The sequence below is a fragment of the Lissotriton helveticus genome, chromosome 2_1, assembly GCF_964261635.1.
Source record: "Lissotriton helveticus chromosome 2_1, aLisHel1.1, whole genome shotgun sequence".
In the NCBI taxonomy this organism is placed as follows: domain Eukaryota; kingdom Metazoa; phylum Chordata; class Amphibia; order Caudata; family Salamandridae; genus Lissotriton; species Lissotriton helveticus.
The window spans coordinates 9027614-9045546 of NC_136059.1; the positions used below are offsets into that span (position 1 = coordinate 9027614).

The 17933-nt window shown below is 46.5% G+C and overlaps 1 protein-coding gene across 1 annotated transcript in view; it reads right to left on the reverse strand.

Moving 5' to 3' along the window:
• Positions 1-17933, reverse strand: part of LOC144817666 (sphingomyelin phosphodiesterase 5-like) — an 84570-nt gene that overhangs the window by 11076 nt on the left and 55561 nt on the right. The window contains exons 5-6 of the mRNA XM_078674396.1: positions 15893-15982; positions 9227-9290 (exon numbers count right to left, since the gene is read on the reverse strand). Of these exons, the coding sequence (XP_078530522.1) occupies positions 9227-9290; positions 15893-15982 (154 nt within the window). The remainder of the gene's footprint in view (positions 1-9226; positions 9291-15892; positions 15983-17933) is intronic.

Sequence of the window (17933 nt, forward strand, 5' to 3'; positions counted from 1 at the left end):
AACTCTACAAACAGAACATGTTTAGTTAAGATACAATTTGTATTTTTTGTTTAGCCCTGAAGATTCGCATTTGTTCCCTGCGATGAAACACGTGTTGGCTTATGAAATGGAACAATAAACAGAAAATGGATACTCTATGAACAGACTACCAATTGACTTACATTTTTCACTCTGTTCTTGCCCACTGAGTCATGTACCTCTACTATCTGTTTAGATTGATGTGCTAAGCTATACTATTACATGTATACAACCTAATTCAAACTTTGAAACCTTCTAATGTATTGTGTTAGTGCAGGGGCACAGTTGTTCTCATTCATTGCAGACCAGTTTTCTGGTCTTTTCGAGTGGTTGTGAGGTATTACCACTCGCCCCATTGCCTACACCATCTACTCCTGTTTTCCATCATCTAGCGGTTACCCAGGTGTGCGCCCAGTAACTCTGGATCATCAAAAGACTTCAGCAGTTGTGTATCATTATAACAGATTGCCAGAGTGGGCTGCCCCCCCGCCAGTACTCCTTAAATTGTACCGACTAACTGTCTAACAATCTAAACGCATTCCTCACAACATGGATAGAGATAAAGTAGCCGCAGACCTGTTTGAAAATCTAGCAAAAGGCATGCCTACTCATACAGCAGCAGCCAATTCTGGTCCCCCGCGAGTGGAGGGCCTTAAAGAGAAATTCAAAAAACTTGAAAAATTGAAGATGCAAGAGAACTCACGATGGTGGGATGCCACCACTTTAAAGCAATATATGCGCCTCAAGCAAATACCCAGAGGCTTGCGCTCTCAAATCTTTCCGACCTATGACAATCTAGATGTAGATCTAATGAAAAAATGGGAAGACTCTGTTAATAACAACTCTTTTGTCCTTATGGACATTTTAATAGAAAGTGCGGACCGCAAAACCCTAAAACTACAGGGAGAAATCACTATTCTTGAACAAGAAATAAAAGACCTTAACCTGCCAGAACCAACTGTAAAAAACTATACTATTCTGGATGAGGTTTTACTAAAACATCAGGAAGAAATTAAAAATAGGAAAGCGAGACAAATTAAAAGAGACGATGGTGACTACCGTAACGGTAGAGTTTTCACTTTTGATCGAAAATATGATGCCTTGATTCCCTCTACTAAGTCCAAAAAACCGGAGGGCAACACATCTGCCCCTGGCTCCATCTCATCAAGTACTACATCCCTAAACACTGTGGGTACTAGTGAACCAGAAACAGAAATTGAAGACAATCTGGACGCTAATAGCAGTCCTTTTTTAGTAGAAATGGAACGCATTCGCAAGGGGAACAGGGCGCAATCCCGAAGAGGCCTTCTAACTCCAAAACCCACAGAGGGACCAGGGGGGGACAACGACGAATATCGCAAAAAACTAAGGTCAGGGAGAACAAAGAATTAGATAACATCAATAAGGAGGTGCAAGTTATCAACCTATCCTCTTTCCCCCTCACCCCTGACATGACAAATTTACTCGCAAAGGGTTTGAGTTTTAATCCTTACTCCACCGGTGATATTTGTCAAACAAAAATAGATCTCTTCAAATTTGTCCGGAATTTAAAAATAAAAAAGTATTTCGCAGGTAAAACCCCTGCTAAGAAGAATATCAAAAACATTCCTGATGTATTGGATGACAATGTTGTACATACAATAAAAGATATACAAGCAGTCCGTCTACTGTTGTCAATTACTGAACGAGAAGACAGCCCTATGGAAATGGGGCAACTCTTAGAAGAACTTAACATAGACATGGACTTTGGAGTAGCCAGTGGTCTTAAGTCCAAGTCCACGTGGACTCCCACATTACCAGGCGGTAATAGTATTGACAATTTTCATAGACATGTGTTGGAAGACCTTAACAAAATCAACACTAAAAAACTACATGAAACATTCATATTTAAAGACAATCTAACCAAAGGAGAGCGTAACGCTTTGACTATACTGACACTGAATCCCTCCATTATTATTCGTGAGGCCGATAAAGGAGGTAATATTGTGGTGATGAACGCAGAAGACTACAACAATGAAATAATGAACCAACTAGCAGACCTTTCTTGCTATGAACCCATTGCATCTAACCCCATGGGTGCACTCACAAAGACCGTCAACGACCATCTACTGAAATGGAAAGAGGATGGTCTCTTAAATGAAGAAGAATACATGTATCTGAAAGTATTGAAACCAACATATCCATGGCTTTACACCCTTCCTAAGATTCATAAGGATCTCCCATTTCCCCCTGGCAGACCGATAGTCTCAGGAATCGGAGGTCCTACTGAAAGACTAGCAGAATATGTAGATTTATTTCTGGGCCCACTCGTCAAAAACTTACCCTCATATATTCAAGACTCTAAACACATTCTCAGCTTGCTAGGTGATTTGGAATGGCAACCAGGCACGACATTAGTCACTATGGATGTGGTTGCTCTCTACACTAGCATCAATCCAAGACTACGCATTGAAGCAATTACTAGAGTTTTATCCAAACGGCCGGCCTCGCTTTGGGCACATACACAAATGCTTGTTTCTATGATGAAATTAATCTTGAATAACAACTTTTTCATTTTTAACAAAAAATGGTACCAGCAGAAACGAGGAGTAGCCATGGGTTAGAAATTCTCACCCTCCTTCGCTAACCTCTTCATGGGGGCGTTCGAAGCGGACCATCTTTGGGGTACGCATGGCAGTCAATACACTGACTCCATTCTGTTTTGGGGTCGTTATATAGACGATTGCATTTTGCTGTGGACCGGAACTGATGATTTACTACAATGTTTTTTTGACTATCTCAACAATAATGTTTGGGAACTTAGTTTTACTATGAAACAGAGCAAATCACACATTGAATTTCTTGATCTGGAATTCTATGTAATCAACAACACCCTACAAAGCAAACTATACAGGAAACCCACATCTTGTAATGCAATTCTGAGAGCGGATAGTTTTCATCCCTTCCATCAGATCAAATCCATACCATTCTGCGAATTTCTTCGTGCAAGACGAAATTGTAGCGATGATGATGAATTTGACAATACAATTAGGGATATGAATTTGAGATTCACCAAACGAGGTTACCCAAAAGCAATCTTGTCCCAAGCAAAATCCAAACTAAACAATATTAAGAGAGAGGAAACTCTGAAGACGAAAGACCACCAAAAAAAGAAAGAGAGTACAGTGAGAATGATCACAGAATATAATGCTCTTCACAACTCAATCAGGACCAGCATGACCAAGCATTGGAATTTGTTAAGAGATGACTCCACACTGAAGAAATGATCCCAACTACCCCTCAAATCACATTTCGCAAAGGGAGAACATTGAGGAATAGGCTCAGTCCCACAGTGCCACGTTCAGATAGAAACCCGACCTGGCTAACCCAACGTAGTAATGGCTTCTTCAAATGTGGGCTATGCCCAATGTGTAAGTGGGCTAAACACAAAACCAAACACTTTATAGGCCCCTCAGAAGAAGTATACGACTTCAGAACCAACATAAATTGCACCACTAAATACGTGATCTACATCATCGAATGCCATTGTGGTAAGAAGTACGTTGGTAGCACAATAAGATCTTTGAAAGAAAGAATCTCTGAACATATGAGAGCCATTCTTAAGCAAGATCCTAAATACCCAGTGGCTCTACATGTAGCCAAATGTCAACCGAACATAGAGGATTTTCAAGTCTCGTTCTATGGAATAGAAACTGTGCCTATCCATGTGAGGGGTGGTAACCGAGAACTACTTTTGAGACGCAAAGAAGCGACTTGGATCATGCGCCTTCGTAGCATAGAGTGTGGTTTAAATTATGACCCAGAACTGCAATTCTTTTTGGGTGACTAATGATGCACCCTTTTCTGAACTGTTTCTCTCTTGATGTCCTTTCCCTTCCCCTTTAAGAACTCTAATATGAATATGCATTGATATAAGCAACTATGTGTCAACAGTACTTAATTGTTGTTCTCATTTGCGTTCTAAACTAGCTTTTGTACTTATTTTTCTATGTGATTGACCATGTGTTCTACTCAAACGCAAGTGTCAACTCAGGATAATTCCAATCCTTAGTGATACGACTAAAACAAGAGTCGCAATTTATCAGAGATAATAATTTTAGTTTGCCCCTACCCGGGCAGATACCTGTAACGTGTCTCGCTTACATCTCTTCTTACCGAGAATATCTCGAGGTATATCCACTCATCGACATATCTATATACTAGCATGCTTCTATTACGTTGTCTATCTTTACCCTGATGGGTGTTCTTTCACCTGTTTTTCGTCCAAATCTGACCCTTGAAACTCTTATATGTCTGAGGCCCCTTGGGCTTCAAACCATTAACGTGGATTACTCTTCCGATATTTTTCACTGACTTAAGATATTTTTGAATGATATACTTTTTGTCTTATCACTTAATTTTTTCTTTACTTTACTTATGATAGAGACAAAAATATCTTACACCAGTTTTGTGCTCGCCAGGTTAACCCCCTGTTTTACGGGAAAATATTATCCTCCAAACATAGAGATATTTTTTCTACCCAACAAATCAGTGTAGTATTTCTTCTTTTTGCTGTCAACTTTCTGCATTAGGGATCAATGGCTACGTTCTAGTCTTTTTTGCCCAACCATACGCATTAGTATTTAAGTGAACTGAGTTTCCTGTCACGTATCCGTCTCTGGAACACGGCGCCGGGAAACTCAAAGAGGGAGAACTTCGTCAATTAGGTAAGCGCTCTGCGTCCCCTGACATTTGCAGCCTCATGTAGGATGGCGACCACAATTGAAAGACGCATTGGAGCTTGCGTAGTCCGCGTGGACTAAATCCCTCCTTTTTTCCTTTTTCTTTAAGACAAGGCTTTCCGTGGTTACAAGCGTACCCGCCCGACCACGAAGACCTTTCTCCTCCCGGTTTTCACCTTACTCGTGACTTATCGAGGTAGGTGTTATTGTTTACTCAAGCTCCCTCTCTGCCTACGTCCATGACGATTTGTCTACTAATTAAAAGTGATATTAATATCACGCTGTAAAACTTGCTCTATTGCAGATCTATCTCTACACTCAAGATACTACTGTTCGAAATTCCGATACTTGGGATTCCCTACTTCGCCCCGACCGTGGCTAATACCCTTTAACATAAATCAAAAACACAATTTTGGTTTTCCCGGTGAGTCTTTACAGATTTGGATAGCAACGTCAGTCTAAATCATGCCTATATTCACCACGGGCCTATAGATCTCATATAGCCCTGTCCTTTTTTAACATATCATGTAGCATTTAAACACTGCTCCTCCGTCTCTTTCTTTTGGTAAAATTTCAAAGTTATTTTCTTTGAACGATGAAACTTAACGCCCAGCGTGTTTTTACCTTTTTCACTTTTTTACTTTTTTACTCTTTTACTTATTCTATTTTTTTCGTCCTTGTCTCTTCTCTTTTTGTTATGAAATCCTGTCTATGACACAACCAGAGTCTACGCACTGACCGGCCCTCTCCCCCTCTTTCTTGTATTCTCGTCGAACAAGCACATCCTATCGGGAAAGCCACTTCTTCCAGGTATGTCTGACATTAGAAGTCGGCACTCTGATCTAATTAGGATAGACTTCCTTAGGATAATTTTTGCACAATTGCCTCAACATTTCAAAATTTTGCACGCTCATCAATAGATTAGACGAACTATCACATATATGGAACACCTCCATGAATTTCGTGTTTTCTGAATACATTATGTTTCCGTACGTCACTTACGAGTCACTGGGGATATCGTCCTTTCTATTAGACACACTTTTTACCTCACCACTTCACTTCTCAGACCGGCCAGTGTTCTAAATGCACAATAACTAGTCATACCAATTGCATCAATAAATATTGATTGTCACCCTACACTCCACCTTGTCACATATGTCACCATACTCATGACTGTTCATCACACAGACACTAAGTCACCCCCCCACTTTTTTAGCATGCCACGTGTCACTACGGTGCACACTAAGAGTCACCCGGTTTTGAAATAACTCTACAAACAGAACATGTTTAGTTAAGATACAATTTGTATTTTTTGTTTAGCCCTGAAGATTCGCATTTGTTCCCTGCGATGAAACACGTGTTGGCTTATGAAATGGAACAATAAACAGAAAATGGATACTCTATGAACAGACTACCAATTGACTTACATTTTTCACTCTGTTCTTGCCCACTGAGTCATGTACCTCTACTATCTGTTTAGATTGATGTGCTAAGCTATACTATTACATGTATACAACCTAATTCAAACTTTGAAACCTTCTAATGTATTGTGTTAGTGCAGGGGCACAGTTGTTCTCATGAGTCCTTATATAATTGGTGTGGGAAAAAAATCCCTTTTTTGATCCAAAGGTCATTGTGTATTGGTTTGCCCTTATACAGCACTGTACGGTTATGTCAGATCGATTCCCATCTAGAGCGTCTAATACTAGCGTCCAGTAGCTTATCAATTTTTAATAGAGCTATTTTTGTGTTCTGCAGAATGGGTTTCGAGCAAATGGTCGCATTCAGGGTTGCGGTTAGAGCGGCTGCAGGGGCGAGGTTACCAAAAAGGGCTTTTTCCATCTCCAGCCAAACGGGGGTGTAATCAGTCGGAGGAGCCAACCAGTAAGAGCCTTGTTTGGCTAGGAAAGCTGTTTGGTACAGCTTAAAGTCCGCTATGTTGACCCCCCCTAGGGACTTGTCCAGGCAGAGTTTCTTTATGCTAATCCTTGCTCTTTTCCATTTCCAAAGCAATTTTGTGAGTAGGGTGTCTAATTTGTGGTGAAATTCCGGGGATAGAGTGAGGGGCAGCATCGTGATGAGGTAGTTCACCAGAGGGGGGATCATCATCTTGATGGTCTCAAGTCTCCCCCACCAAGTTATGAAGTGTGGAGACCATCCATCTAATTGCGATTTAATTTTGTCCAATGTGGTTTTCTCATTGCGCTGGAGAGTTTCAAGAAGGGTGCTTTCAAAATTCAATCCCAAGGTATTTAATGAAGCCGGTCTGCCAGGAGAGGCCAGAGTTACTCAGCATGTCTTTTGAGCCATACACGTTCAGGGGTTTAAGACTTGTCACGGTTCAACTTGTAGCCAGAGTGGAGAGAGTACCCGTCTATGGTGGTCATGAGAGCCTCAATGGAGGAATCTGGATGTTCTGTGACCACCAGGATGGCATAGGCATAAGTGGCCAATTTTACTTGTAGATCACCGAATTCCACGCCCTTGATATTGTCATTCGGTTTTATATCAGAGATGAGGGGTTCAAGGGCCAGAAGAAATAGAGCAGAAGAGAGAGGGCAGCCTTGTCTGGTGCCTTGTGGCAAGCAAAATGGTTCTGAAAGGGAGCCATTAATAGCGATTCGGGCGGTCGGAGAGGAGTAGAGGGTCATAACCATGTCTATATATGACTTCCCCAGATTAAAAGATATCATACATTGTTTTAGAAAGGACCATGACACCCTATCAAACGCCTTCTCCGCGTCTAGGGCGATGGCAACAGAGAGAGAGGCTGTTATTTTGGCTTTTTACAAGATATGGCAAAGTAATCTCGTATTATCGTTGGACATACGGTGTTTAAGAAACCCCACTTGAGAGTTGCTAATCAATTTTGGTAGGACTGTATTGAGCCTGTTGGCTAGGATCTTTGCATATATTTTGCAATCCAGATTTATGAGTGAGGTAGGGCACTAGTTTTTTGTTAAAGGGGGATCTTTATCTTCTTTCGGGATGACGATTATAGTGGCTTCGCCCATCAAATTAGTGACACCACCTTTTGTAGCGAAGGAATTGAATAGTTTTAGTAGGGAGGGGCTACAACTTATACGCCTCCACCACATACAAATTATTCCTGAGAAACTTCCTCTAGAATCCGGGTTTCATTCTCTTATGCAGCACCGTTCATATCTTAGATTTTTATCCGATTATGTAACTTGACCCTAACTTCATCACCTACATTCATATCCAACTTCTTCACAAATTGCTACTCATCATACCACAATTTCTCTTATACTTTTCTCAAATGTTCCATGATTGCACTTGCAACATGCTTCTGACATCCACTGTTTCTCTTCCACTGAACCCATTAGCTCTCTCCACTAAAGCATTTCCTTGGGGATGATAAAGACTGCAGGTATTATGCTCTCTGCCATAGTTATGGAAACGTTGCTTATTCTCATTTGATACAAAGTGCACACCACTGTCAGATATCAACACTGTTGGAGGTCCCTTATTAGCTGTTCACCTCCCCAAAGGAATTTATTACCACCAGAGGCATGGGTTCATGCACAAATCTGACTTCAATCCATTTAGAATAGTAATTTATAACCACCCACACACCCTTATGCTTTCTCAGACCCACACACTGTCATAAGAATTTGCTGGAAAATGGCCGTCTCTGAATGATACTCCAAACCTTTTGCCTTCCTCCACCCCTTTCCCGAACTTGTTTCTGTTGGCTTCAGGACTCTGGGCACTTAACCACTGCTAACCAGTGCGAAGTTGCATATGCTTCTCCCCTAAAGATGGTAACATAGGTGTATACATGTTGGAAGCTGGCTCTGTATATACTAAACCTAAGTGAGGTATAGTGTGCACAGAGTCCAGTAGATCCCCAAAGGTAGGCAGAGGTAAAGTTTTACTTTTTTATTCTTACTTTACATTATGTTATACACTTTTATTTCTTAGAGTTTATTTGCACGTGACTGTTTTTTCCAACTTTTGTTCAATGCTGCTAGCCATTTTTCATTCAGTGTAGATGTTTAAACTTCACACATATTTCAGATGAACTTAAAGATATTACCTTCACACAGTTCACAAACAGTGAGGATGTCACCCGACTTCTCACCTGACTTAACCTCTGCGTCGCTTGCAAGGACTGGTTGCCCTACCAGCAAGAGACTACCCCTTCAATCACCCACCCAAGCATGTGGCTTCATGGCCAACAGGTAGCAGCATTCAGCATCCTCACTGCCTCCCCACCTCCCTCCTGAGAGCCTGCGGCTGCCCCCTCAGACACCAGGATACTTGTGGTTCTAGACCAAACTGCACACTGGTTTAACACTCACCTACCCAAGCACGTGGTCTCACTCACTCATACCAGTGACCAGCAGCCTTCAGTGTCCTCACTGCCTCTCAGCCTCCACCTCCCCCGTGAGTCTGCAGCTACACCCTCAGACACCAGGATACCTATGGTTCAAGAGTGCATGGCACACTGGTGAAACACTCACCGCTGTAGGCTTTGTGCAGAGTACACCGCATCGTCGTAGAGCATCTGCTGCTGAAGCAGGGTCCCTGTGAAGAAACCACAGTCAGAAACTGCTTAAGAAGACACAGGGTTAAAGGAGTTCAGTTCACTGAGCAACTACAGTAGTGACGTGGAGCGCACAACTGAACCCTCATCTGTGCAGGATATGCTTTATAAATTCTGTCGCAACAACATTAGTAAACTGCATTTCATAATCACATTTACAAAGTAGTGGTCATGGAAGTAACTTACTCTAGGACCTCACCACCTGTGGAGATACCAACAAAGCCCCTGCGAGGCAGCTGCACCAAACATCAATATAACTGAATATTCTGATTTATTCCAGCTTTTACCTAGCAGTGTAATTAGTTTTCAATAATTTTATAGAGACGATTAGACATTGCAAGACATTCTGCATTTACAAAATCTTGAGAGAATCTAAGTTCCAGCCAATGAATCATTGCCGGAACACAGTTCTGCAGCGGTCCTTTCCACTCCCAGCTCTGTATTGATTGTAAGAAATCCTGTGAGCACTCAGGCCCCAAATAAAACACAGCAGTGCAGCCAAAACCTTCGGCACCCTGGTACTCGAAAGACCTCTCCTACAAAAACACTTCATCGTAAAGGGAAGAAAAACTGAATTCCCAATAACGTCCTAAACGGAAGTACTTCTGTGCAACACGAAGATGGCTCGCAACACGAAGATGGCTCGCAACACGAAGATGGCTCGCAACACGAAGATGGCTCGCAACACGAAGACAGCTCGCAACACAAACACAAAGACAGCTCGCAACACAAACACAAAGACGGTTCGCAACACAAACACAAAGATGGTTCGCAACACAAAGACGGTTCGCAACACAAAGACAGCTCGCAACACAAAGACAGCTCGCAACACAAAGACAGCTCGCAACACAAAGACAGCTCGCAACACAAAGACAGCTCGCAACACAAAGACAGCTCGCAACACAAAGACAGCTCGCAACACAAAGACAGCTCGCAACACGGAGACAGCTCGCAACACGGAGACAGCTCGCAACGCAAAGAAGGCTCGCAACGCAAAGAAGGCTCGCAACGCAAAGAAGGCTCGCAACGCAAAGAAGGCTCGCAACGCAAAGAAGGCTCGCAACGCAAAGAAGACTCGCAACGCAAAGAAGACTCGCAACGCAAAGAAGGCTCGCAACGCAAAGAAGGCTCGCAACGCGAAGACGGCTCACAATGCAAAGACGGCTCGCAATGCAAAGACGGCTCGCAATGCAAAGACGGCTCGCAATGCAAAGACGGCTCGCAATGCAAAGACGGCTTGCAACGCAAAGACGTCTCACTACACAAACTCAACACTCACCATGAACCGACAGGTCAACGTCGTCGCCTCCAGCTGCTTCAACATCCTCCGCATCCTCCGCAAGACCTTCAAGTGGATCCCCCTGAGTCAAGGAAGACAGTCACCCATGCACTCATCACCAGAAGACTGGACTATGGAAATGCACTCTACGCCGGCATCAACAAGTCCCTACTCCACAAACTCCAGACAATACAGAACACCGCTGCGGGACTCCTCCTTGGCATCCCCAGACACGAACACATCAGCCAACACCTATGAAGTCACCACCGGCTCCCCGTAGAGAAAAGAGTCACTTTCAAATTCCTCACTCACACCTACAAATGCCTACACAACAACAAACCCAAATACCTCAACGACAGAATCAACTTCCACTTACCCAAAAGAAACCTCCGATCTTCCAACCTCGCACTGGCCAAAACCCCGCGCTTCCACAGAGCCTGGGCAGGCGGAAGATCCTTCTCTCATATTGCAGCCGAGACCTGGAACGAGCTACCGGCAGATATCAGACGCGCCCCCTCCCTAAACACCTTCAGGAAGATCCTTAAGACCTGGCTCTTTGGCTAAACAGATCTGCAGACCCTCCCCCTCCCCTTCAGCGCCTTGAACCCTCACAGGTGAGTAGAGCACTTACAATTTCCTGATTGATTGATTGATTGCAGCACTAACCTATGCACACCATGAGCCAAACACAGCAGTAACCTGTGCACAATGAGCAGAACCACAGCACTAACCTGTGCACACAATGAGCAGAAACACAGCACTAACCTGTGTACACACTGAGCAGAAACCCAGCAATAACCTGTGCACACCATGCGCAGAACCTCAGCACCAACCTGTGCACACCGTGAGCAGAACCACAGCACTAACATGTGCACCATTAGCGGAACCACATCACTAACCTGTGCTCAACCTGAGCAATACAACAGCACTGACCTATGCACACTGAGCAGAAGCATAGCAGTAACCGCTGCATAACCTAAGCAGAACGACAGCACTAACCTGTGCGCACCCTAGCAGAACTGCAGCCCTAACCGGAGTGTACCATGAGCAGAACAACAGCACTAACCTGAGCACACACTGAGCAGAACCACAGCACTAACCTATACACACTGAGCAGAACCACATCACTAACCTATGCACACTGAGCAGAATCATAGCAGTAGCCTCTGCATAACCTAAGAATGTATTTATCCAAGGTAGGCATGGCAACAAGGGGTCGTGGGGGCAGGAGGACAGTTCTCAGCAGCCATTGGAGGGCAGAATGAAGGGCTCCTGAGGGTGTGCATTGAGTCATCTTGGCCCGGGTGAATGGAGCCGTGGCCAGGTGGGCAGGTGAGACTGGAGAGAACCTGAGAATGAGGTGAAAGTCATCAATATAAGAGAAAGGTCACACTGAAGGATGGATAAGGACAGAGGCCGAGCCGCTCACAGATTGAGGGTGGGACTGAGTGTGGCGCCTTGAGGGACCTCACAAGAGGCAGATTTTACCTCGGGCTGTAGGTGGGGGAGAGACTGCCTGACTACTCTCCCCCGCCCGAGGGGGCACCGGATGGGAGAACCAGTAAGATGCGATACTGTGCCCAAAGCAGCGGATATGGGCGGTGAGTCAAAGCCGCTCAGTCAGCACTATCATGATGTGTGGTGAGTCAAGGCTGCTCAGTCAACAATATCACAACACGTGCAGTGAGTCAAGGCTGCTCAGTAAGCACCATCACGACATGTGCGGTGAGTCAAGGATGCTCAGTCAGCACTATCATGATGTGTGGTGAGTCAAGGCTGCTCAGTCAACAATATCACAACACGTGCAGTGAGTCAAGGCTGCTCAGTAAGCACCATCACGACATGTGCGGTGAGTCAAGGCCGCTCAGTCAGCAATATCACATGTGTGGTGAGTCAAGGCCGCTCAGACAGCACTATCACGACATGGGCATTGAGTCAATGCCGCTCAGTCAGCAATATCACAACATGTGCAGCGAGTCAAGGCTGCTCAGATAGCACTATCACGACATGTGCGGTTAGTCAAGGCCGCTTAGTAAGCAGTATCACAACATGTGTGGTGAGTCAAGGCCGCTCAGACATTACTATCATGACATGGGCGGTGAGTCAAGGACGCTCAGACAGCACTATCACAACATGTGCAGTGAGTCAAGGCCACTCAGTCAGCAGTATCACGAATGGGCGGTGAGTCAAGGGGCTCAGACAGCACTATCACGACATGTGCGGTGAGTCAAGGCCGCTTAGTCAGCAGTATCACATGTGTGATGAGTCAAGGCCGCTCAGACAACAGTATCAAAACATGTGCGGTGAGTCAAGGCCACACAGTCAGCAATATCATAACATATGCTGTGAGTCGAGGCTCCTCAGTAAGCACTATAACAACAAGTGCAGTGAGTCAAGGCCGATCAGTCAGCAATATCACAACATGTGCGCTGAGTCTAGGCCGCTCAGTCAGTAGTATCACGACATGTGGAGAGTCAAAGACTGAGTACGGCGCCTTGAGGGACCTCACAAGAGGCAGATTTTACCTCAGGCTGGAGGCGGAGGAGAGACTGTCTGAGTACAGTCCCCCACCCCAGGGGGCACCGGATGGGAGAACCAGTAAGTTGCAATACTGTGCCCAAAGCAACGGATATGGGCGGTGAGTCAAGGCCGCTCAGACAGCCGTGTCACATGTATGGTGAGTCAGGGTTGCTCAGACAGCAGTATCATGACATGTGCGGTGAGTCAAGGCCGCTCAGTCAGCACTATCACGACATGGGTGGTGAGTCAAGGACGCTCAGACAGCACTATCACGACATGTGCAGTGAGTAAAGGCAGCTCAGTCAGCAGTATCACATGTGTGGTGAGTCAAGGCCGCTCAGACAGCAATATCACAACATGTGCAGTGAGTCAAGGCCGCTCAGTCAGCAATATCACAACATGTGCAGTGAGTCAAGGCTGCTCAGTAAGCACTATAACGACAAGTGCGGTGAGTCAAGGCCACTCAGTCAGCAATATCACAACATGTGTGGTGAGTCAAGGCCGATCAGACAGCACTATCATGACATGGGCAGTAACTTCTGACTCCAGTTCTGACTGATGAGGGCGGATGGAAGGAGCACACAGTGGTGGATGTCTGGATGCATGCAGGGTCGGTCTGATGAAGAGCTCAATGGCCAATGCATAGAGCCTTGAAAAGACAGACAATGGAGAGCGTGCAGCTTGGAGCTACCTAAGCATAGCACCTTGACAGGTAACGGAGAGCAGGCAGCTATGTAGCTACCAGTGCATAGCGCCTTGAGAGGTAACGGAGCGCACAGCTATGGGGCTACCAATGCATAGCGCCTTGAGAGGTAACTGAGAGTGCACAGCTAAGGAGCTACCAGTGCATAGCGCCTGGACAGGTAATGGAGAGCACGCAGGAAAGGAGCTATCAATGCATAGCATCTTGACAGGTAAGGGAGAACGCCCAGGTAAGGATCTACCAATATATAGCGCCTTGAAAATTATCGGACAGTGGGCAGCTAAGGAGCTATGTGTCCGCGGTTCTTGAGGTGTAGAACCAGTAGCCCCACTGTGTCTGCCCTCAAGCCAGGGGTCTTCTCAGCACAAGTCCTCTCTTGTGACTCTGGTCTTTCTTCTTCAGTCTCTGCTCTGGAATCTCCCATCAGTGTTTCACATCAGCCACAGACCTCTCGTGCACCCCTCCCACCCCTCCCGCCCAGACGTCGGCTGCCCCGTCTCACATCTCCATGGTTTGTTTCAAGCTCTTGGGATCCTTGAGCTCAACCTACTCTCATCAATTCTCAACAATAAGAACCTACTCTGACCCCCTGCGTTTGTGTTCTGAATGCTTCACTGCATATAGCAGAGGCGCTTTAAGGCTGGGCAAAATGGGCTCTGGCCCCGGGCCCCAGCCTTTCAGGGGCCCCTGATAGAGCCAGCTCTGCTGGCAGAGTCTTGCCTGATGACCTGGAGTCATTCCTAAACAGATTGATTTAAATATGGTTTCCTTTAACTTAAATACAGCTAAAGATTGCCTGCCTGTCTCACAAAGCCCTCCATTTCAAAACCCCCAGTTATCTAGTGCAAACGCTGGAATTATCTGTGGGGGGTAGACCCTCTAGGAGTGCTAACTCCCTCCTCCTGAAACCACAGATCTTTCGCAAATAGAGGACGGGTCACCGAGCTTTCTCCCGGCTCTGCGCTGAAGATCTGGAACTCTCTCCCACCGGAAATACGCAGAATCTCCTCCAAGGTTGCCTTCAAAGTGGAAGTAAAAAGCTTCCTAATGAACAAGTTCTCACCTTAAAAGGGTCTCGGGTCGTCTGCTCTGATGCATTGGACTCACACCCTAAGCCCTACGCTAGGGGTTACTCTTCTCTACTAATCATTTGCGCCGCCCTCCCAGTTCACCAGGTACTAGTTATTATCTTATGCCTTGTTGACCCCTTTCGACTAACCTTCTCGTTGGGTGCCTGTTCGATATGTGTTTGGGTTGGTATTCCTTTTCATGCCTGCACTGAAATTGTTACCTTCCTTTCCCTCCAACTTTAAAGCGCTCTGATATCCTTCGGGATCATGTTCGCGCTATATAAAACTTTTTAAATAAATAAATAAATAGAATATGTAATGTGGTTAATGTGTGAGAGTCTATTACAGACATTTTGCAGAGAATTCATTTTTTTATTTTCATGTAACATGCATAAAAAAGTTTCTTTTAGACCAAAAGAGGACCCCACATATGAGAACTGGGGGGTCACAGAGATGGTTTGAGGGGCCGCTGCTGTGATACTGAAACACGTCACTGCCCCTGAATATTGGATGTAAACACATTGCAATCTGCCCCAGGTGCCAGTGACCGCCCAGGGGGGGGCATGAAAGAGCTGAAACTGGATCATAAATTCAAACCTACACCGAACAGGGGCCCCTGAATACATTTGGCCCCGGGCCCCTGATATCCTTCAAACCTACACCGAACAGGGGCCCCTGAATACATTTGGCCCCGGGCCCCTGATATCCTTCAAACCTACACCGAACAGGGGCCCCTGAATACATTTGGCCCCGGGCCCCTGATATTCTTGGGTGGTCTCTGCATGTAGAGTGCTCTGTGTCTTGTGGCCACTGCAGGCCTTGTCCCATCTCTGCCCCTCACTTCATGCGAGCCCTCATCTGCGCAGGGGGCACCTGGGGCCTTTGGACTGCTGGGGGCCCCACCATTGGTCAAGGCCCTTCTCTGGGGGCCCTGGTGTCCCCCCCTCGGCGCTAGTGCCACACACAGGTACAGGAAGCACCTTCACCCCATTGGACGCCGCCCCTCCTCACCGATGGCCCACTCCTGGTCCTTCCTAGGTCCGGCTCGACACGGGTCTTTATAGCAGCCGAAGACCTCATGCTTCTGCTCCAGGTGGTCATCTGTGGAGGGAGGACAAGAGAATCAAGGGAGGAAAGGAGGGACTGAGGAGGGAAGAGAATCAAGGGAGGAAAGGAGGGAAGAGAACGAGGGGGTGGAAAGGAGAGAAGAGGGCAGAGTGAGGGGAGAGACTCATGTAAGGAGGAAAGGAGGGACAGAGGAGGGAAGAGGAGAGAGTGAGGGGCAGAGAATCAAGGGAGGAGGAAAGGAGGGACAGAGGAGGGGTGATTGAGGAAAGAGACTCAAAGGAGGAAGAAAGGAGGGACAGAGGAGGGAAGAGGGGAGAGTGGGGGGGAGACTCAAATGAGGAAAGGAGGGACAGAGGCATGTAGAGTGAGGGAAGAGACTCGAGTGAGGAGGACAGGAGCGACGCAGGAGGGAAGTGAATCAAGGAAGGAGAAAAGGAGGGACAGAGGAGGGAAGAGAATCAAGGGGGAGGAAAGGAAGGACAGGAGAGGGAAGATGGGAGAAAGAGGGAAGAGAATCAAGGGAGGAGGAAAGGGGGGAAGATGGGTGAGTGAGGGGGAGAGACTTGAGCCAAGTATGGAGGAAAGGAGGGACAGAGGAGGGAAGAGACTCAAGAGAGGTTGAAAGAAGGGATAGAGGAGGGAAACATAAGAGAGGAGGATGGAGAAACATGAGAGAAGATGGTTGGGGGAGGGAAGAGAAGCATCTGAGAAGCATAGGAGGGACACGGGAGGGAAGACAGATGAGTGAGGGAAGTGAGGGACAAGACAAATGAGGATAAAACGGGACACAGGAAGAAAGATGGATGAGTGAGGGAAGTGAGGGACAAGACAAATGAGGATAAAACGGGACACAGGAAGAAAGATGGATGAGTGAGGGAAGATGGTGAGGGGGAAAGAAGTGAGAGAGGAAAGATGCAAGATGGTGGGAGATGAAAGTCATAAGGAAGGGAAGACGGTGAGAAAGGGAATAGAGCGAGAGAGAGGAATGATGGTAAGAGAGGGAAGACAGTGAGAGAGGGAAGACAGTGAGAGAGGGAAGACAGTGAGAGAGGGAAGACAGTGAGAGAGGGAAGACAGTGAGAGAGGGAAGACAGTGAGAGAGGGAAGACAGTGAGAGAGGGAAGACAGTGAGAGAGGGAAGACAGTGAGTGAGGGAAGACGGTGAGAGAGGGAAGACGGTGAGAGAGGGAAGATGGTGAGAGAGGGAAGATGGTGAGAGAGGGAAGATGGTGAGAGAGGGAAGATGGTGAGAGGGAAGACGGTGAGAGAGGGAAGACAGTGAGAGAGGGAAGACAGTGAGAGAGGGAAGACAGTGAGTGAGGGAAGACGGTGAGAGAGGGAAGATGGTGAGAGGGAAGACGGTGAGAGAGGGAAGACAGTGAGAGAGGGAAGACAGTGAGTGAGGGAAGACGGTGAGAGAGGGAAGATGGTGAGAGGGAAGATGGTGAGAGGGAAGATGGTGAGGGAGTGTGTGTGTGGGGGATTGGAGTATGCATGTGGGGGGTCAGAGTGTGCATGTGTGAATGGGTGGTTGGAGTGTGCATGTGTGTGGGGAGTCAAGTGTGTGTGTGTGGGGGGGGATTGGAGTGTGTGTGTGGTGGATCGGAGTGTATATGTGGGGGTCAGAGTGTGCGTGTGTGATGGGGTTCAGAGTGTGTGTGTGGGGGTTGGAGTGTGCATGTGTGGGGGTTGGAGTGTGCATGTGTGGGGGATCAGAGTGTGTGTGTGTGGGGGATCAGAGTGTGTGTGTGTGGGGGATCAGAGTGTGTGTGTGTGGGGGGTCAATGTGCATGTATGTGTAGGGGTCAGAGTGTGCGCGTGTGGGGGATCAGAGTGTGTGTGTGGGGGGTTAATGTGCATGTATGTGTAGGGGTCAGAGTGCGCATGTGTAGGGGTCAGAGTGTGCATGTGTGGGGGATCAGAGTGTGTGTGTGGGGGGGGTCAATGTGCATGTATGTGTAGGGGTCAGAGTGTGCATGTGTGG